Here is a 20886-nt window from a genome sequence, read left to right on the forward strand (position 1 = left end):
AGTCAACTGGAGCCTCTCTCTTGTTAGGGCAGATGTTGTGTGTAATAATACCATCAAATACCATAATACTACTCAGATGGTTCCTGGGTTTGGGTGTTGTGTTCATATTCGTAAGATGGAAATCGCTTTCCTGGCCTGAGCGCCCAAATTTTCAGTTCAAGGATGGTTGAGGTGCCGCTCCAGAGCTCTGCAAAACATTGGAGGCTCGATTTCAGCAAAAAAAACACATCTACACGGCGGGTTTTTACACTGTTGTTGTTTTTTCCACTGGTAACTGCATGATGGTCTTGAATGGCAGCTAATTATAGCGAGCTCCCACCATCCAAAATAAATGCTGGATGCCAGACCGGCTCGTAAACTTTGCAGATGCCCCAATAGTCTCTCGATGGGTCATCGCCTACTTTTGCTCATTTTCCAGAAGACCGCTCCGAATTTGGCTCCGAATATAAATATCTGGGAGTGGAATGTTAAACACAGCTCGGGGACGGTAAACAACGTTGTGTACAGCAGCGGGGGGCTACGTGAAAATGGATGGGAGATGGGGAAATCGCCCATATTCCAGTCCTCGAGCACGTTGTGCTGTATATAACATTTTTGGAATAGCTGTAAAGTGAGTTTTCGGCCGGATTTCAGTTCCTAGTAAGCAGGATTTCGGAACGTAGACGCACGACAATGAAAACGAAGAGGCTATGGCTGGAATGGATGCTTTTCGTTTGGGCCCAGACTTCGAGCCGCCAAAGGGATTAAAATGTCGCAGGTTCTTTCTTTGAAGAAATTGAATCCAGATGTCAGTCACGTCGGAGGCATCCGGGACCTGTGAAAACTGGGAAAAACGCCCACTGAGGAATAACCCCCTGCCTCCAGGCTGCCGTGGTGCACCAGCTCGGGGGCTTTTCCTTCGCAGCCGGTGGCAGGAGCGAGATCTTTTGTCTCTGGCTCCCCTCTGCAGCAGCAAACATCCTTCTTGCAGGGTTAGCTCTAAACTAAAGCAACCCCAAGTGCCCTGACCGACGGCTGGGGCTGTGTAACCTAAAATGTGAGGACATGGAGGGTGCTGGAAGGACTCTAGGCTGAAAATCACATTCCAGGCCTGCGAGGGTTTTATATTAACCGTGTCTGCCCATCGTTCTCGCACGTGATTTGCTTGAGTATTGCCAAAAGAGCCAGGATAGCAGGTTGTGAGTGCATGCCACGCTTGGCAACCCCTGGCACCAGCCAGATGCCACGTGTTGTTTAAGCAAGTGGAATATTTTTAACTGCGAAAACTTAACCTCAGTCTGGAATCGCAGACCGGAATTCGGATTCATGTTTTCTTAGGAATTCCTCGTTTGTTAATCTCAGATTTATTTGCTTTATGATGCTTTGGGGCTGAACTAACAAAATGGCCTGTCGGTACCACCGAGAAAACTTCTGTTTAGCAGCAGTCCTACCCGGAATAACACGCGGGAGTGAAAAATGACGCAGGTATGAGGCTGCCCGGGATGTCGGGCGAGCAGCTCGGCGTAACAGCCCGTCCTTCTCCATGGAAATGAAAACCCAAACCAAAAGCGAGCATCGAACAATGAGTGCTGGGTGACTCCTCTGCCACTCGAACTCCTCCTGGCTCCCTACCGTGATAGGAGGATTGGAGTCACCCAGGTATTTCGCTCCTAGAAGTGAAAATCCACGTCTGAGTGCAGGGGAGGAATGCTATTAATACCACCGGCAGGAGAGCAGGCAGAACTGGTCTGTTACCATCCATGCAGGGTGCAGGGACCGGCCGGGCGGCATTCTCGGGGCTTTGGAGACCTGGTGTGAGCCAGACCCTGCCCAGCAGAGGGGTTGGGGAAGGCACAAAGGCAGCCAGAGCCAGGGCAGAGGGTTAAAGGGGCACTGGGAACACAGAGGGAAATGCTGGTGGGTCGAGGAGCATGGCCTGGGGTAGGGGGAAGCTGGGATTGTGGCGTGGAGCGTGTAGGGTACGACTCCAGAAGTCAGGCTCGGTAGCTTCTGCTCACGAGGAACGAGTTTCCTTGCTTTTTCCGTCCTTTTTGGCTCTCATCAGAGGATCCCCAGGTCCTACAGCCTCCTTCGGGATGGTTTGGCCCCCTCCCACCCTCACAACCCCCCCATCAAACTCAGGGATGGGTTTGACACCCACAACCCCTCCGTCAAACTCAGGGATGGGTTTTCCAGAGCCACGAGCCCCTGGGTTAGTTGTTGGCTTAAAATTGACTCAACTCTCAGGAAAGAAGGTGACCTGGCTGACCAGCACCTGACGGACCTCAACTTTCTGAGAACCCTGCATTGGGCGACCCTAAACATTGCCAACCCCAAAACGAGGTTCAAGGAGCCTGGATTTCCAAGCTTTCCACCCAAAAGACGCAAAGCGGGCCAAAAATCAAACCAAAACAGGCCAGGGGAGAGGCTGACACGACACGGTGCGTTTCCACCAGCACAGGAGCCCTTTTTTTACCTCAGAGATTTGTTTCGGTGCCAGAAATAATCGGGCTGAACAAACAAACAAAACCCTACAAGGCCCGGGCCTGCTGGGGCAGGCACCCCTGTGAGGAGAGGTGTGTGGGGGGGGGGAGCGGCTCTACCCCTGCCAGCAGGGCTTGGGGAGCCGAAAACAGACTTCAAAGCGCAGGTTGGGGCAAGAATTGGGGTTTTGGAACAGGGAAGGTTGAGGTTGGTTAAAAAAAAATAACACAAGTTTATGGCGGCCACCGCCTCGCGCCCCTGTGGCGGCAGCGAGGGAGAGACCGTGAGGAGAAACGCGTCCCGCCACCAGCCCCGGGGGGCAGCTGAGCCTCAGCACCACAAATACCAACAGAGAAAAAGCAGGGAAACGGCCCCAAAACCTAAACACGCCTTTTAATTTGCTTATTTTTAACCCAAACGGTGAAAAAAAAATGGAAAAAGAAAAAAATGTGTGTTTTCCAAACCACTTTCTGTCACAAAACGTGAGGAACGCACCCCTTGCCCTTCACAGCTTCCCCCCCTTTAAGCAAAGCCTCCCCGGCTCTCGTTTTGGGGCGTTTTTTAAGGATTTTAGGAGAAAAAAAGGAAAGGGAGCCGGGGGGGGGGAGGGAGGGGATCCTGACCGGGGAGTGGGCGTGGCTATGGGGTGGGGCGTGGCTTGAGGGGGGCGTGGCCTCGGTCTTGGCCCCGCCCCCGGCGGTGAGGTCGGGGCGCGGCGCGGCGGCGGGCGCAGAGCGGCGGGGGGCGGCGGGGGGCGCGGGGCGATGGTGGCCCCCGGCGAGCTCGGGGGGCTGCTGCCCGTCAAGAGGACGATCCGAGTCATCGACGCCCAAAATCAGGCCTTCAGGGAGCAGGAGGTGAGCCGGAGATGAAGAACGAGGGGAAAAAAAGGGTCGGGGAGCGGGTTTTGGGGGGTCTCGTAGGGGTTTTGAGGGTAAAAGAGGTGGGTTTGGGGGCGGTGAGGAGCTAGGTGATGTCCGGACTCGCCTTGAGGTGCAGGTTGTGAGTTAAAATTTTTTTAAACATCAATCTTTTGTTAAAGGTTCTTGCAGGAGGGTTGTTCTGAGGGCTGGGGGCGAAGCGGGGCTGCTCTGGGGGGCTCTCTCCGTGCGCCGTCTCCTCCCGCTGCCAGGATTTTGCCTTATTAGGACCTGGAGCCAAAGCCCAAGTGTTGGTGGCTTTTCTTTTTATATATAGAGAGAGTTGGTTTTGTACCCTGGTGTTACCCAGAGAGGGTAATTGCATTCAGGGGAGGCTGTGGCACGTCTCCTGCAGGGACTGGAGGCAAAGTTCAGCAGCCAGGCAGGGATCAGTGGCGCTGGGCAGGGCGTTATTGCCCTGCACGGGGACAAGGGGAAGGGAGCTCCGGGCAGCTCTGTGGCCAGCACGCTGCACACACAGCTCCCACATTAAAGCCCTGCCTTTAAAAGAACCCCATTTGGGCAATCTCCTCCTGCAAAAGGGGAAACGGGTGCTGGGGGAGAAGTGAAATAAGGCAGGGCTTATAAATATGAATAAATCGCCTCTGATTGTTAAAATGTATGGGTTTGGTACAGTATTACCATTGTGGTTTGAAGCTGTAGATCAGGGCTTGAGCAATGCCCCCTGAGCAATATTCCTGGCGGTGCCGGGTACTCATTTGATGTCAGGATCCCCCAAATTTTGGGGCTGAACACTCCAATTTTGGTGAGCAGCTCCCCAGATTTGGGAAAGGCAGAGGGTGGGTGATTTGCATCAGGCACAGGTAAAGGTGGCCGGGACCGAGGGGGAGCTTTGCTCAGCTTTCACGTGGATCTTAAAGATAGTCAGGTGGCGATGATTGCAGGCAAGGAATATTCGAGTTGGTGACTTAAAACCTGCTGCATACCTGGTTTAATTAATACAGCCTCGGCTGCGTGCGGTTCGTCGATTTGTCACCGAGTTTGTATGCGCCGGGGACGGGGCTGGCACGGGGAGCATTGTCCTCTGCTAAATGAGCCCTGTAAAACCCACTAATTATTACCCAGCGCGGGGGAAAGGTTGCGTGCGTGTGTGCTGCTGGGGGAACGACTTAAGTTTTGTGTGGACGTTCGCAACGTATTTATATTCATTTCTAATCAAGAGCCCCTTTTTGGGGAAAAAAGTGAATAGGAGAGCTGTGAACTCCCCAGGGTTTAATTACGTGGGGGCTGTAGTGCTCACCGCTGCTAACTTGCTACGGAAACGTAGCAGACTCGCTTCTAATCCGGGCTGCTGTAAGGAATACGGCGTGGAGACAGTCTGCTCATTGTTTGCAAGTACAGAACTAAAAAAAAAAAAAAAAGCCCTGAGCCAAAGTTATCCCTAGCATGAACCACGCCGAGGCTCAGCTTACACCGCGGCTGAGCTCGAGCACAGGCGGAGGAGGCTCGCAGCACGTCACCCCCGGCTGAAACGCAGATCACAGGGAAGGTGAGGCTTCTGAGAGGAGGGGGGCTGCCTGCCTCGGATCGAGTGATAGAGTTGGAAGGAGAAGAAGAAACAGATGCAGCTTGCTGGCAACGAAAGCATTCCCGTCCCAGACAGGACGGAAAGTGGGATTTCTTTTCGAGAGAGGGGAAACGGCCTTTTGCTGAGCACTTTTGTAGCGCACAGAAGACTTTCTGTTGGCCAAACACCCTGAGGGAGCACAGGGCACGGACAGAAAACACTCGGGTCTTGCCCATCTGCGAAATTCCTCCCTCTGCAGAGCAGAGGATTGCTCACAAGAGCAGAGCTTTTTGCTCCCAGCCCGTCTCGGTGCCTCCCAGCTGCTCTTCCAAAAGGTCCCGCTGGGACAGGGAGCCCCTTTGTGCCTCCTGGCCCGAGCAGAGGCAGGAATGCCCTCCGCCAGGCCTCGTGCATGTGTCACAGATGTGCGGGGAAGGCATCCACACGTGTCCCTTCACACAGACACTGTGTCACTCATTTCACACCATGTCACTCTATCTCCTTTCTGGCCCTGCTGCCAGAAGGCTACAAAATACCCTAGGAGCATCCTAAAGCACCGAGCTTCCTTACTGCTCATTTTCAGCATCACATTTTTTCCTTTCCATGCTATTTATACCCCTGGCCTTGCCCGAGCTGTGTGTGGCTCACTCCTGTGTGTTTTCTGCTCGCATTCCTGTAGTTTCTTAGGCTTCTCTTGGCTCACATCCCCTTTCTCCCAGTCCACGGATACGTGCTTTCAGTGAACTGAATTACCTCTCCTTTCTCTGCAGCCAGAAACGTCTGTAAGTAATTAAAGTTTCCTCGTTTCCTGAGCACGGCCTGCTGGATAAACCTTTCCCAACCAATGTTTCCTGAGAGCTCGAGGCTGGCAGAGGGGCCAAGTGCCTGCAGCGTCCCCGCTGCTGTTCCTAAACCCTCTGAGGGTCGGGCCCATGCTCGAGGGTGCCCTCTTGGAGCTTTCCCCTTTCCTACATCGCCTCTGTAATCCTGAGGCTACCCAAACATTTCGAGCACAGCCTCAAACACCCTTTGAGTGGTGCCAAGAGGTCTTGGTGCTCTGCTTCAGCTTCCTCAGCCCTAACTGGGACCCAGCTCTCGCTGCGGGTTCCTGTTCCCCTTTTCTGCTTTCAGCTCCTGGTGCTGCGCAGGAGCAGAGGCTTTGGGCTCCCAGTCCTGCAACCTCAGGCTGGAGATGGAGATGCTAAAAAATTTGGGCTAAGCAAGCCTTCACCTTCTAGTCTTTGATACAGGAGAGGAGAAACTTAGCTGTAATTAACCAAAAACGCCTAATGAGGTTTGGGGAAAGTTTCTAGGGAGATGGGAGTCAAAAAAAATAAAATAAAATAACATCTTTTATCAATTTATCCTAACGAAGAAACTTCCTTGTGCTGGTGAGTCACGCCAACATCTGCCAGGTGCTTAGGAGCACCAGGGCACCTTCCCTGGGCACAGTATCTTGATCCTACAGCCTGATATCTTGATCCAAAATTCGTGGGGTTGTCAGCGTGATGTTAAAACCCGCTCAGAGCTCGAGCACCGGTAGGTTTCCTGGGGACACTTCCTCATTTTTGGCAGCCTTCGGGTCGGGGCAGCGTTGAAAATGCTCCGGGCTCCCGGCGTGGATTAGCGGCGTAGAAAAGCAGAAGCTCAGCCTTTCAGATCTAAACACGGAGATGAAAAACGATGATGAGTCGCCGGGGAAGGGCAGAGCAGGAGGGGGAGGAAGCTTTGTTAAAAAAAAAAAACCTTTTGGTTTTAAACTTCATCTGCTTCGAGTGTGCGTAGCCCTCGCAGGAATGTTCAGCATGCGGTCATTTGCCATTTGTTAGAAGAGCTGCTGAGGCCGGCCTGGGCTCCGACTGCTACTTTTCTCTCCAAAATCAAATTAAAATGGAAAAACACATTCTTTCGACAAAGGAAAACATGATAAAAGGGCGCAGCAGATCGCAGCTCCATCTTTAGATGAGTCGCCTGCCCTGTCAAGCAGCAGAGTGCTTCGGTCTATTTCTGTTTGAGCCTAATCCTGAATTCTGACGTGGGAGTTATCTTGCCTCTTCTGCACTGGGCAGAGGTTTTTTTTTTTTTGCAGCTTTAATTGTAGCCCTAAAGTTCAGACAAATATTTACAGCCCCTGCTTTCCATTTGAGATGAATGGCTACTTCAAAACGCTTTCTTTGCAGTGTTTCCCATTCCTTCGGGGTGTTCATGCTTTTTAAACCTGCCTGGACAGCTTGAGAAATGAAGTGGGAGTCACAGCCAGTACAATTTGTTCTCTGCTTTATTTACAGGAGCCAAGCAATAAACGGGTTCGGCCTTTAGCACGGGTCACATCCTTGGCGAACTTGATCTCTCCTGTAAGAAATGGTGCAGTTCGGCGCTTTGGGCAGACAATCCAGGTAAAAAGCAGAGTTTTCTCGTCCTCTGTGGACGTGTGGGGGGTGATACTGGCTGTGGCAGGGGGCAGAAACAGGCACTGGGATTTCCAGGCAGCTTTTGAAAACCTGTAGGATTCATACAAGGCCAGAAAGCTTGCTCAGGGATGAAGGAGAGTTCAGGAGTTCAGAGGTGGCTCTCTGTGTTGTCGAGGGCTTGGGGAGGGAAGCAGGAATAAACTTCAGATAAGGAGAACGGTGTTGGTAAACCGTCGCAGCCCTTGAGATAAGGCTCTGGGAGCTCGTGGCTAGATAGGAGCGAGCTGCCCTCGCTGCTGAGCGATGATGTCAGGGACGTGTTGCCCAAGGAACCGCCTGTGTCCAGGTGTGATCACTGCTCTGCCTCTTGCAACACCGCTGTAGATCACGGGAGCAAAGTTCCACTGCCGTCTGACTCACCCCGCTATGAGCAGCGTTATGATCCCAATTTATTTGCTTCCTCGTACCTTGGAAATAAACCCAAGCTTTATCTCCCTGTTCTCCTCCCCAGCGCTGCCGCCGCTGGATCGGTGAGGAGAGGCAGACGGAAAAGATTGCCAGGCTCAGGGCCCTCGGGTCCTTCTCAGCAGCCTGATTAAAGTGTTCCTTTATCTGAGGAAAAGTGTCTGGGTGTGTTTTCCTGCCCTGTGCAGCAGAGGAGGATGAAGGATTGGGAGGGGTGTGGGTAATACTGCTGCACTTCTGAACTCTAGGCTCTTTTAAAAAATGTTCTTTCTTTTTTTCTTTAATCCCTGCAGTCATTCGCCCTTCGCAGCGACAGCAAATCCCCTGGCTGTGCCCAGAAGTCATGTAGCAGATCCGCTGCTCCCACCCCTCCTAAAAGAAGAAACAGTGTCCTCTGGTCTGAGATGCTAGACGTCAACATGAAAGAATCCCTGAGCACCAAAGAAATCAAGCGCCAGGAGGTAAGAACTGGCAAAGGCAGCTGAGATTTGGTCCCTTTCCTTGGTGGGAAAAGGAGTAGCGAGCATCTGTGGGTGATTGTGCCTTCCTGTGCACCTTCATTTCTAAACCACTAGATTTATTTCGGTGCCAGGCATGGGAAAAGGTAGGCTGCTCTCTCTCGAGTCACTAGGGAGCTCGTCTCCCCAGTTCGACCCTTCAGAGATGCCAAACTTTTTCACAGGGGTGCTCAGCGCTTCTGAAATTTGAGCCCCAGCCACGCTGGTTGCTTTGCAGCAGACCCAAAGTCGGGTTCCTTGTAAAGCCAGCTGTCTTTTTCTCCCGGCTCTTGACAATTGGTTGAGAGCCAAACAGCGAGGCCTTGGCTTGCCTTTTCCCTGTAGTTCTTAGACAAATCTTCTCCTGACAACACAGAAGCTGACTAAAGACGCCTGGGATTTGACCTCCGCGGTTTTCTGGGTTTTGTGTTTTTTGTTTTTTTCCTACTTGCCTGTGTAAAAGCAGTGATTTAAAAGGTGCTAATATTTAATTTGGCTTGTGCGTGAGCGTCAGAGCTTTCACACAGTTGGAAGTAATGTGGCTTTCTCCAAGCTGGGAAAGCCAGCAGATTTACTCAGGGTTTTCATGCCCAGGTGGCATGAAATGATTCAGATGGCAAAAGCGAGGAGACAGGACGTACATTATGTTAGCTGAAAGGCTCCTTCAGAGGAAAACGGGGATTAAAAATGACCCTCAATGCTTTTATCCCCCTCCTCACAGGCCATCTATGAAATGTCCAGAGGAGAGCAGGACCTAATTGAGGACCTGAAGCTTGCCAGGAAGGTGAGTGGTTTTTTCCTGCCATCACTAATGGCGTTGCAGATAATTAAGTTTACTTACCCCCTGCAAACATTACACATCGGCTGCGTCAGGCCCAGAATCCACCTTTTGGAAACTCTCCTGGAAAGTTGAAGCAAGCAGTCGTGCTACCAGTGCTGCTTTGGTTGCAACAAATTCGGCCCTAAAACAATCGGGCTTTGCAGTGCTGCACAGCTGGTTGGGGAGCTCCTCTCCCAGATGAGAACAGTTCAGGCAGGAAAGCCCTTCTCCTTTTTAGGCCTTGATGCCTTGATACAGAGTTGTTAAAACAATGTGGTAACATCACCCAAGTCAATGTTACTGTTTCGGCTTCACTTCAAATCTGTCCTGCACTTGATACATCCCCCAGGTTTATATTTACATCGTCAGCTTTTAGCTGTGGGTGATCTGAATGCATTTTAACACGGACTTTCTTTGACAGGCTTATCATGATCCTATGCTGAAACTCTCCATCATGTCCGAGGAGGAGCTCACCCACATATTTGGGGACCTGGATTCTTATATTCCACTGCATGAAGGTAAGAACAACCAGATACATTGACTAGGAGTTGCACTCGGTGCTTTCTCACATCAGAATAGTTTTCTGAGGCGTTGTGGCAGTTCCTAATTCTGCGTTTCAATTCCAGACTTGTTGGCAAGTTTAGGAGAAGCGACAAAACCAGACGGAACAGTGGAGCAGATTGGGCCCATTCTCGTGAAGTGGGTGAGTACAGAACTCTGCAGACACCAGGCTGAAAATGATTATGAGCTTAAAGAACATTTAAAACTGGAAGCTGAAAAGCTGCGAGCTTTTGTGGCCTTGAGTGAAAGATTGAGGCGGAAATCCTGACTGCCCCGAAAACAATGGGACTCTGTCAGCTGTAATGGGCCACAATTTCATCTGGGAGACTCGCACTAGTGCGACTGCAATTACTTACTGATTTATGTTTGAAATGTCTACATTGTCCGGGCTGTTAGCAACTGATGTGAGCTCAGTAGTGCTGTTGCTGTTAATCTCAAACATCTGAACTTCAAAGGCACTGAATGTAGGACGCCCTTGTTCTCCTCACAAAAGGCTAGCTGCATATACAGGATGATCTGTTAGCTTTTTTTATCGGGCCCAGATATCTCAGTGAGGGGAGTAGAACTCCCCGAGCTTGACACGTTAATGTGATTTGGTTTTCCTGCATGGAATTTGACTCTTCAACACTATTTTTCTCCTCCTGCAGTTACCGAGACTCCATGCCTACAAAGGTTACTGTAGCAATCAGCTGGCAGCCAAAGCGCTTCTGGATCAGAAGAAACAAGACCGGAGAGTGCAGGACTTCCTTCAGCGCTGCCTCGAGTCTCCTTTCAGCCGCAAGCTGGACCTCTGGAGCTTTTTGGACATTCCTCGAAGTCGGCTGGTCAAATACCCACTGCTCCTCAAAGAGATCCTGAGGCACACTCCCAAAGACCATCCTGATATCCAGATCCTGGAAGAAGCCGTAAGTAACAGCGATTTCAGGAGCATTGTTCTGACAGAGCCATGTCGTTCTGGAGCTCCAGAAAGCTTCCTTAAAACCCCAGCAATTTTGTGGGGTGGCTTACTCAGATCACATAAATCTGTGACAGTAACCCCTTGTGAAAGCAAATGGGTGATCAGTCCACATGGACTCATCACAGGGAGGTTTTAAATAAAATAACTACATAAAAGAAATTATACAAGAAGATATGCAACCATAGGTCCCTGTCTAACCATTTGTAAATGTTTTATTTTTCAGATATCTATAATCCAAGGAGTCCTCTCTGACATCAACTTGAAGAAGGGGGAGTCAGAGTGCCAGTACTACATCGACAAGCTGGAATACCTGGATGAGAAGCAGAAGGACCCGAGGATTGAAAGCAGCAAAGTTTTGCTGTGCCACGGGGAGCTGAAGAATAAAAATGGGCATGTAAGTCCCTTGTGTTCATGGTAATTAATTCTCAGGTTTGAAAACCTTCCCTTAAAGGCAATTTGAAACTCCTTGTGGTAGCAGGACCAGGAGCCCTTCCATCCCCAGGGTTAGCCTAGACAATTACCTACGCTTTAAAAAGCCGAGGAGAAAGGAACTGATGGCAGGCTGCATTGCAGGCTGTAAGGGAAAGTTTCCTGCTGACAGTTCTACAATTGGCCTTCAAGGAGCTGGAAAATAATTAGCACAAAATTACCTTAGAAAGTGCGCTCTGTGCCCTAGCACTCCATCAAAAGGGATTTCCTGCTGCCTGTTTACTTTCAGGTGCTCTGACATTCCCCATTGTGGAGGCTGGCGCGCAGCTCTTCCAAACAAAAGTGTTCCTGCAGAAGCCTGTTTGGCTTTGAGATGAACTGCCAAGAGTTTATCTCCTCCTGCAGCAGCACTGAAAGACCCTGCTGTACTCCAGGCTTTGCTGCCTTTTGTCCTGGCTTACAGGAGTAACCTCAGTTTAAAACATCAAATCTTTGTGTTATTTTCTTTTTCGGTTGGTTGTTTTGAGGTTTTTTTTGTTTAATTCAGCCATTACGCTGCAGGACACACGAAGCATTTTGTATAGTCAGCAAACAAACTGCTTCTAATTATCCCCTTCTTTACCTTCTGCAAATCATAAATCAATTCTGAAGGCTCACAAAATAATAAACCTGATGATGTAAGCGTTGTATGTGCTGAGTGACTGTAACCAACAACTGTCAGGAAGCTACCGTGGGTGTGAGACTCGAGCTGAGGTGGCCTTGAATTCCAGAGGGTGTGTTATTGCTTTGCACAGAGCACAAGGCTTTGCTCATACATGGATATGTTTTCCCTTTCAGAAACTCTACGTCTTCCTCTTCCAAGACATCCTGGTTCTGACCCGGCCGGTGACTCGCAACGAGCGCCAGTCCTACCAAGTGTACCGCCAGCCCATCCCCGTCCAGGAGCTGCTCCTCGAAGACCTGCAGGACGGCGATGTGAAAATGGGAGGATCCTTCCGAGGAGCTTTTGGCAATTCGGATAAAGGTACGGCCCAACCCCATCTGGGAATCCTCACTTGGTGGTGAGGAGAGCAAATCTCCATCAGGATGATCCCAGCGGGCGTGTGCCGTGTCTGCATCCACCTTTAGACTCGCTGCTGGGCCTTGCAGTGTTAGATCTGATGCCCATAAACTTTCATACGGCGCCTCGCGGTCGGAGCTAAAATTAGAAAACATCTATTTCAGTGCGACCAGGCTGGGGTTTTTTTGGGGGGAGAATGTTTGTAGGATTTTTGAACGCTTTCCCCGAAGCTGAGCGGGTCAGGCAGGGCCGCTCGCCTCGTGCCTGAATCTCTAAATACCGAGCTAGGAACTGATCTGCTTTTTCCTTTTGTTTACCTCCAGCTAAAAATATCTTCCGAGTTCGTTTCCAAGACCCCTCCTCGGGCCAGTCCCACACGCTGCAGGCCAACGACGTCTTCCACAAGCAGCAGTGGGTCAACTGCATCCGATCCGCCGTCGCCCCCTTCCAGCCGACCGCAGCAGCCGCCGCCGAGCTGCCGGAGCTGCCAGAGCTCAGCGAAGAGACGGAGGAGAACAACCCCTCGGTGCCCAACGTCAGGGCCCAGAGGAGGCAGTCCGGCGTTACGGAGATGGAGCTGGACGAGAGCGCAGCCGAGTGCGGCTCCGTCCTGGACTCGGAGGAAACCAAGGGCGTGAAAACGCACAGAACGCTCGCGGGGCACAGGAAAACGAGGGAGAAGCAGCTGAGCAGCAAGCGGAAAGAAACGCTGGTGTGAAGAGATCAGCAGAAGACTGTTTATTTATAAATACCGTGTACATTTTTCTTGTCATGTGAGCATGATTGGATTTGCTCTTCTGAACAGAAGTGTCTTTTTTTTTTTTCGTGTTGTAATGGCAGCTACTGGTATACAGTTAACACTGTTGAACTGGAGTCTGTTTTTTCCTAAAGCAACCACTCTTGACCCTGTTTTTACGCTCTTAGTCTGTGATTCAGAAGCCCTCGTGGTTTTTTTTTTTGACTGCTTCCGGCAGATTTTTTTTTTTTTTGAAGAGCACACCTTGGTTTCTGAAAGATTGCCACGTGGTGATTGAGGCCGGGAAACGGGAAGCCTAAAGAAGAAGTTGGTGCCCTCACCACGAGCCTGGTGGCGTCCCACTGCAGGGGAACACTTTGGATCCGTGCTGCGGGAGCCCTTTTAAAGCGGGCCCGAAAGCTGGAGTCACATTTTCTTTTTGCCTCGAATAGTGCATGTTTTGCAGTGTCTGGTTATCATCACCCGTGTGACTTTCCATCATTTTTTTTTTTAAAAAAAGGACAAAAAATCAGACCCCAGGTTCAACAGGTTCTCAATTTACCTACTGGAATCTTTCCTCCTGGTGTGTTCATTGTACATTCCTCATTTTCACTCATGTAACCTGCCGCATATTTAATTTTTTTTTATTAGTTGTTTTTGTTTCAAATACTTGTTTGGGGTTTTTTGTTTTGGTTTTCTTTTTTTTTTTTTTACTTTTGTATTTTCGTCACCTTCAGTCTTTCAGACTTGGCATTTCCTTTCAAGTACTTGATCCTTCTGGTTCGGAGGCGCGCGCGCGTTAACGTTAGCGCTGCGCTGAGCTCTGGACTCCTGAAAGAGAACTGCGTTGTACGGGGTGGGGTAGGAAAGGTGTTTTGTAGGCACGTTGCAAAGGGTTTGGGGAGGGAAAAAGAGCAGCAGCTGTAGAGGGGAATAGCAAGGGAGTGAAAGTAGCTTTTGTAGTTACTGTTTGGTGAAAATGAAGCCCCTTCCATGGGTTGGGGCAGGCTGGAGGCAGCCGAGAGGATTTTGCATGTGGTAGAAAGGTAGAGAAGGGAAGCGTCTGCGGCGGAGGAGATGGGGAGAGGGAAGAGGTAGAGGTGTACATAGTCGTAACGGCGGCCCTGCCGCCTTCTAGCAGTCCAAAGAATTGGTGTGAGAAGCCAGCTGGGAGAAACAAAGCGCTACCAGCTCCGCTCGAAGCCAAATTGTCGTCCCCGCGCCGCGGGTGGCTGCGAGGGATCCCGTCCCTTGGCACGGGAGGTGGGAGGAAAAGGTGTACATAGACACGAAGCCGTGTGGTTCTCTGTAAATGTCTTGTACAGTTTCGATTGCCAAGTACAATTAAATTTGCGACAGCCTTCTCCTCGTCTGGCGTGAGTTGTTTCATGGGCAGGGCACCCGAAATGCCATCGGGGTTATCGGGCTGCGGTACGGGGGAAGCGGAGAAACCCTGGGCACCTGGCTGGGCCCCGGAGCCCTTGTGAGGAAGCTGTGGGTTTCTCAAAATCCTCTTTTTGGTCACGATTCCTCTTTTTTTTTTAATTATTTTTTTTATTTTTTATTTTTTTTTAACCACCGAGGCCCAGCAGGACACGAGCCAGGGCTTTATGGCTGGCGACAGGCGGGCGCTGGGAAAGGGCACAGCTCCCTGAGTCACCTTGCTGCTTCCCTGGGCTTTCAGGGGAAAAGGGAGCAGGGGTGATGGTGGCTGCCCTGCCCTGCTGGTGGCACACCGAGTCCTCGTTGCTTCCCTGGGTGTCCTGCACGTGTTTCTCTTCATCTTGAGCTCTGATAAACCTGATTAATTGTCCTTGTTCCTCCTGCGTGCTGTGAAGTGATACCGTGCGGCTGCCCGCGGAAAGAAACCGGCTCTACCCACACCAACCCGCACTTCTCCAAACGCAGAGCTAAAGGAAATTTACGTCGGATCCCAAAAACAGCTCCCAAACCATCCCACAGCCCCGGCGGGGAAAAAGGTGGCCCCGTTTAGTGAGCGTTTAGAAATAAATCCCGGAGCTGGAGGAGAACACGGCTGGACAGACCTGGGGAGCACCCTGGGGAGCCTCTCCAGAGGCAAATTACGAGTGGTGATGATGAAATCACCCCAAAATCCACGGGCTGCCCGCGTAGGGCACGGCTTTGTGTTTGCCTCCCCATTTTTGACCCCTGAATTTGACTTTTAAGCTGGAGGGAGGCTTAGGAGCGAGGCGCCTTGAAGGAAAGCTCCTTTCGCAGACCCACACACACAAAAAAAAGGCTTCGGGGAGCTGCGGGGGCACCCGGCTCGGCCTCAAAGGAGAGGAAATCCTGCGGCGAGGCGCGGACAGAGCTCGCTCTGCTCTTCACGCAGCCGAGACTTGGCCGCGAGCCGCCTTGCCCCCGCTCGGCGCTGAGCCCGCGCGCTCCCCAGGACGAAACCGCAGCACGGCCGCCGCCTCCGCCCCCGCTCTGCTAGACTAAACACGCTGGGGCTGCCTGGCTGCCGGCGGGTCCTGGCCCTCTCCTCTTTCTCCTTCTCCTTCTCCCTCTTTATCTCCCTCTCCTCTCCTTCTCCTCTCTTCTCCCTCTCCCCTCCTTCTCTCCCTCTCCTTGTCCTCTTCCTCTCCTCTTCTCCTTCTTCTCCCTCTCTCTCCCCCTCTCCTCTCTTCTCCTCTTTCTCCTCCTTTCTCCTTCTCCCTCTCTTTCTCCCCTCCTTCTCCTCTCTTCTCCCTCTCCCTCTCCTCCTTTCTCCTTCTCCTTCTACTTCTTCTCCTCCCTCTTCATCTCCCTCTCCTCCTCCTTCTTCTTCTCCTTCCCCTTTCTCATCTCCCTCTTCTTCTCCTTCTCCTTCTTCTCCCTCTCCTTCTTTCTCCTTCTCCTCCTATCTCCTCTCTCCCTCTCCTTCTCTTTTCTTCTCCCTCTCCCTCTCCCTCTCCTTCTCCCTCTCCTTCTCCTCTCTTCTCCTCTCTTCCTCTCCTTCTCTTTTCTTCTCCTTTTTCTTCTTCTCCCTCTCTCCCTTTTCTCCTCCTTCCCCTTCCTCATTTCCTTCTCCCTCTCCTTCTCTCTCTCCCTCTCCCTCCCCTCTTTTCTTCTCCTTATCCTTCTCCTCCATCTCCCTCTTCCTTTTCTCTCCTTTTTCTTCTCCTCTTTCCCTTTTCCCTTCCGTTTCCCCTTCCCCTTCTCCTTTTCTCCTTCTCCCTCCCCCTTTCCTCTTTCCTTCTCTCTCTCCTCCTTCTCCCCCTCTCCCTCTTCTTCTCTCTTTTTCCTCTTCTCTCCTCCTTATCCTTATCCTACACCCCTGCCCCGAGCACCTCCCCGGCACCCCAACCCTTCTCTGCTCCACGGGGACATCTGGCAGGTCCTTTTGGGTTAGAAAAACCCGACTTTGGGCACGCAGACCCCGTTGTTCGCCCCCGTTTTTTGGGAAACCTCACTAAAACCTCAACCACAAACCGCAAAAACTCGTCTGGGAAAGCAAACCCAGACACATCTGCGCTTGTGGTGCAAGCCACATGGGTCGGGATAATTCATCAGGATGCTTCCAACCGTTCATTTTGGGGATTTTTTTAGCCATTTGGGGGATCAGACCGCCTTAAGGCAGATGTTGGGGTAGGGTTGAGCAGCAAAACACCGCACGAGACTGCGACGCCCAGCAGGGTCCTCCCCCTGCTCCATCAGGATTTTATGGGCCAGCAGGCGGGTTGAGGAGGTTAATTAAGTGCCGTGCTAATGAGGTTGTAATTAAGTATGGTCAAAATCAAGGGCTGGCCCGACCTCCTCCCAGATTGGGTGGCAATTTGGGATGGGCAGGGGGAGGCAGAGGGTGATGGGGAGGGGAAGGGTGGGGATGGGGGAGAGAGATGGGGAGGTGCTGGTGGGTACTGGTGGGCACTGGTGGGTACTGGTGGATACTGGTGGTGGGAATTGATGGATGCCGGGGCCAAGGAGGTGTCAGAGGAGCAACCCCTCCGTCCTCTTCCAGCGTTGCTCAGCACCAAGGCAAGGATGGAGCCTCCCGTTATCAAGACCACCCTGGTGCCCCCCCCTCCTGTTGGAGCTCAGACGAGCTCCCTCCAGCTTAAACAACCTCCTAAATCCTCCCAAACCTGGGAAAACACCCCCAAAAAAAAAAAAATATATATATATATATATATATCTGCCAGTTCCAGCCTCTCCCAGCCACCCCCAAACCAGCCCCCGCTCCCCAGCCCAGCATTTCCCTGTCCCGCCCGGGGCTCTTTCACAATTTTTGATTCATTTTGGAGCAGAAGAGCAGGCAGAAAACCAAGGGAGGGCCTCGCCTCCCCTCCCCGAAACGCCGTGCCTCTCGCCAGACAGGTTCCCAGCACGGGCTCAGCCAATTCCTCCCCGCCTCTGCGACGCTTTTCGTGCCAAGAGTTTGTTTGTTTTTTTTTTTTATTATTTTTCCAGGTGAGGTTTTCCTCAAGCTGGTCGCCCCCTCCCAAATTTTGTCCCACCTGGAGGCCCCGCTTCCCACGTCGTCCCATGGGTCGCCTCTGTTTCGTGGCATTCCCTTCAAATCCCAGCTTTCATTCCTCGCTGGGGAAATTTGGGGAGAATTAGTGCTGTTTTCCTGGAGCCCAAAAAGGCAAAATATCTTCTGCTGTGCAGCCGGGTCATCTGGTCTGTTTGGTCCTTGGTCCAGGTGGTGGCATTTGCTTGGCTGTTATGGGCACGTGGCAAAAAGAGGAAGAGATGGGTGGGTGGGTGGATGGATGGATGGATGGATGGATGGATGGATGGATGGATGGATGGATGGATGGATGGATGGATGGATGGATGGATGGATGGATGGATGGATGAACGAATACATAAATGGATGGATGGATGGATGGATGGACGGACGGATGGACGAATATATAAATGGATGGTTGGGTGAATATGGATGGATGGTGATGGATGGATGGATGGTTAGTTGACATTGGATGGATGGATTGATGGATGGATGGATGGATGGATGGATGGATGGATGGATGGATGGATGGATGGATGGACGGACGGACGGACATGTGAATGGATGAATGAATACATAAATGGATGGCTGGCTGGATGGTTAGTTGACAACTGATGGATTGATGGATAATTAGTTGACATTGGATGGATGGATGGATGGATGGATGGATGGATGGATGGATGGAATCCAATGGATGGATGGATGCTTAGTTGACAACGAATGGATGGAAGGATGGATGGCAATGGATGGATGGATGCTTAGTTGAAAACAGATGGATGGATGGATAGCAATGGATAGTTGACATTGGATGGATGGATGGATGGATGGATGGATGGATGGATGGATGGATGGATGGATGGATGGAAGGAATGTAGATGGGTAAAAGAAAGGCCACACGGATGGATGGTTGGGTGGCTGAGTGGATGCATGGACAGTTGGCTGGCTGGACAGACAGATGGATGAACACAGACAGACGGACAGCAAAACTGACCTCATCACCACGTGCTTCTGAACCCCACTGCACGCCCTGCCGGGAGAGACGAGCAAAAACCGAAAGCAGGACGTCACGAGGTGGTTAACCCTCACCCAGCCCGGGGCTAACCCCTGACTAACCAGGGCATGAGCCTCCGCACGGCCACCTCAACCCCCCCGGGGGCCACGCGGTTGTTCCCAGGGAGCCTGGACGAGGCATCACGGCTGACTCAGATCCCCGTCAGCGTCGGCAGCCGGGCTCTGCCTGGACCTGCACGAGCAAGGAGCTCCCTGAAGGCTTCAGCTCCTCCTTTTCCTCCTCCGGCAGAGGGAGGACGGAGGGAGGAGGCCCCCGTCCGCGCCTCCCCGCCGGCGCTGCGTGCCGGGGCAGAGCCGCGTGCGAGCGGGGAGCGCGGGACACCATGGCCGAGCGGCTGTCGGAGGAGCAGATCGCCGAGTTCAAGGAGGCTTTTTCCCTTTTCGACCGCGACGGCGACGGCTGCATCACCACCAAGGAGCTGGGCACCGTCATGCGCTCGCTGGGGCAGAACCCCACCGAGGCGGAGCTGCAGGACATGGTGGGCGAGGTGGACGCCGACGGCAGCGGCACCGTCGACTTCCCCGAGTTCCTCTCGCTGATGGCGAGGAAGATGAGGGACTCGGACAGCGAGGAGGAGATCCGCGAGGCCTTCCGCGTCTTCGACAAGGACGGCAACGGCTACATCAGCGCGGCGGAGCTGCGGCACGTCATGACCAACCTGGGCGAGAAGCTGACGGACGAGGAGGTGGACGAGATGATCAAGGAGGCCGACTGCAACAACGACGGGCAGGTCAACTACGAGGAGTTCGTGAGGATGATGACAGAGAAGTGACCTTCATCCCCCAGCCCGCAGGTAACTTGCCTTGACACCACTTTGCGCCCAGCCAGGGGGTGGGGGGGGTCACCATCTCCCTGGGAATGGGACCCCAAATTTTTCATTCTCCCCCATCTCAATGGTTGGAAACAAATGGTTCGCGGTGTTTTCTTATTTTTTATTTATTTTATTTTATTTTTCCTTTGTTTCTTCATAGGGAACCGAGGCCGTGGTGGCCCCCAGCCCTTCCACCCCCTCCCTGCCTTCTCTCCACCATCCTGGGCTGGAAAATCCTCCTTTATCCCTGCTGGAGCATCGCCAGCCAGCGTCTGCATCGGATGCGGGCATCCCCCCCCAGTGGGACAGGGCTTGGGGACGCTGCTCCCCCCTGGGATGCTGATGGACATGAGGGTTTCCCCCCAAAATGCATCCCCCTGTGTCCGCAGAGGGGGCAGTGGCCACCGCGTGTCCCCCAGCACCGCGCCGAGCCCAATAAAATGTCCCCCCCTCCATGTCCGGGTGGCTGCCAGAGCTTCTTTTGGCTTCTCTTTGGGGCTAATCCCCCCCCCCAAAAAAAAAAGAAGACCACCATTGGTGGGGTGACAGGGCTGGGGTCGAGACCCACATCATTCCCATCCCCTTTCCCCCATCCTTTAACCCCACGAGCAGGGGAAATGCCCCACGTGGTGCCTCTGCGCCCTGCCCACGGGTTGTGGCCACCCCACCCCAAATCCCTTCATTTTTGGGGGCTGCTGGCTTCACCCACGCTCCGGTTCACCCCACTTTTATCTCCAGAGGACCGGTGGTGGGTGGATTTAGCCCCAAAAACCCCATCCCAAGCAAAGTCAGGACAGGATTCGCCTTTCCCAGCTGTCACCCACCCCACAGCCCTCCCCGTGACTCAGTTTCCCTACAAAGAGGGCGAAACCCAACCGCAGCAGCTCTCCCACTGCTGGCTGGGGCGGTTTCCTTTCTCTATTCGGAAGCTTTGGAAAGAGGATTAATTACAATGAGCCTCATTAACGCTCAGTCACTAACGAACCAAGTGCCCCGTGCCAGCACCCGGCGCCTTCACCACGCGCTGCCCTCTTGCTCGCGCACAGCCCCGCAGCAGACACAAAACGGGCATTTCTGGCCCCAAAAAACAAAGCCCCAGCCCTGCACGAGCGAGACAAGCAACGGGGTCACACCAGGCTATCGTACCGAGCCGCTAAAATTAGATCTTCCCCAAAAAAATGTGATTATTTATTAATGCGCTGCTCCGGAGGCGAAGCGGCGCGCGGTATTTTTGGGGCTGACCTTTTCTCCTTCTGTTCCGGGGCTGTTTAATTATCAGCCCGTTTTTCACACCGCTCCTCCTGGGCTGTTTTTCTTAATGACGGCCTTAAACGAGAGGCTGGAGCCCGGCCAGGAACGCCAGCACCCTCGTCGGCATCTCTCATCCTGGGGAAAGCGCCCAATATCGCCCTTTTTTTTACCCAATTTGGGCTCCCGGCGGCTTGGCACCGTTTCCCCCGGCACCGTTTGGGATGGAAAGACAGACGGATGGACGGATGGATGGAAGGACGGACAGACAGACGGGCAGGACCACGCTTATCTCTGTCAGCACCATTTGCTTTGGCATCACCAAAAGAGGTCATTTTGCTCCCCCAAATCCGGCTTTTGAGGCCCAAATTTTAGGGACTGGTGGAAAGGGGGCAGGATCTGGCCCCAAGCTCGCACCCCGCCCCGTGACTCATTGGGAGGCTCAGATCCG

General features: G+C 52.5%; 2 protein-coding genes across 3 annotated transcripts; both read left to right on the plus strand.

Annotated features, from left to right (window-relative positions):
- Positions 1 to 1354: 1354 nt before the first annotated feature.
- Positions 1355 to 14211, plus strand: NET1 (neuroepithelial cell transforming 1; the record flags this gene model as incomplete). 2 transcript variants are annotated; one of them, XM_082768928.1, is made up of 10 exons in its annotated part: positions 1355 to 1464; positions 7200 to 7307; positions 8081 to 8248; positions 9006 to 9068; positions 9526 to 9622; positions 9731 to 9807; positions 10313 to 10570; positions 10847 to 11017; positions 11890 to 12076; positions 12436 to 14211. In XM_082768928.1, the coding sequence occupies 10 exons, from the start codon at positions 1456 to 1458 to the stop codon at positions 12828 to 12830; spliced, it is 1533 nt and encodes a 510-aa protein (XP_082625054.1). In that variant the 3' UTR covers positions 12831 to 14211. The 2 variants fall into 2 exon arrangements, with proteins under 2 accessions (XP_082625054.1, XP_082625053.1); XM_082768927.1 differs by lacking the exon at positions 1355 to 1464 and adding an exon at positions 3228 to 3320.
- A 4487-nt stretch (positions 14212 to 18698) lies between these two features.
- Positions 18699 to 19456, plus strand: LOC309876908 (calmodulin, striated muscle; the record flags this gene model as incomplete). Its single annotated transcript, XM_082757780.1, has 2 exons — positions 18699 to 19169; positions 19348 to 19456. The coding sequence occupies one exon, from the start codon at positions 18699 to 18701 to the stop codon at positions 19146 to 19148; it is 450 nt and encodes a 149-aa protein (XP_082613906.1). The 3' UTR covers positions 19149 to 19169; positions 19348 to 19456.
- Between the last annotated feature and the right edge of the window lie 1430 nt (positions 19457 to 20886).

Source organism: Aythya marila (genome assembly GCF_965140915.1).
Source record: "Aythya marila genome assembly, chromosome: 1".
NCBI classification, from domain to species: Eukaryota; Metazoa; Chordata; class Aves; order Anseriformes; family Anatidae; genus Aythya; species Aythya marila.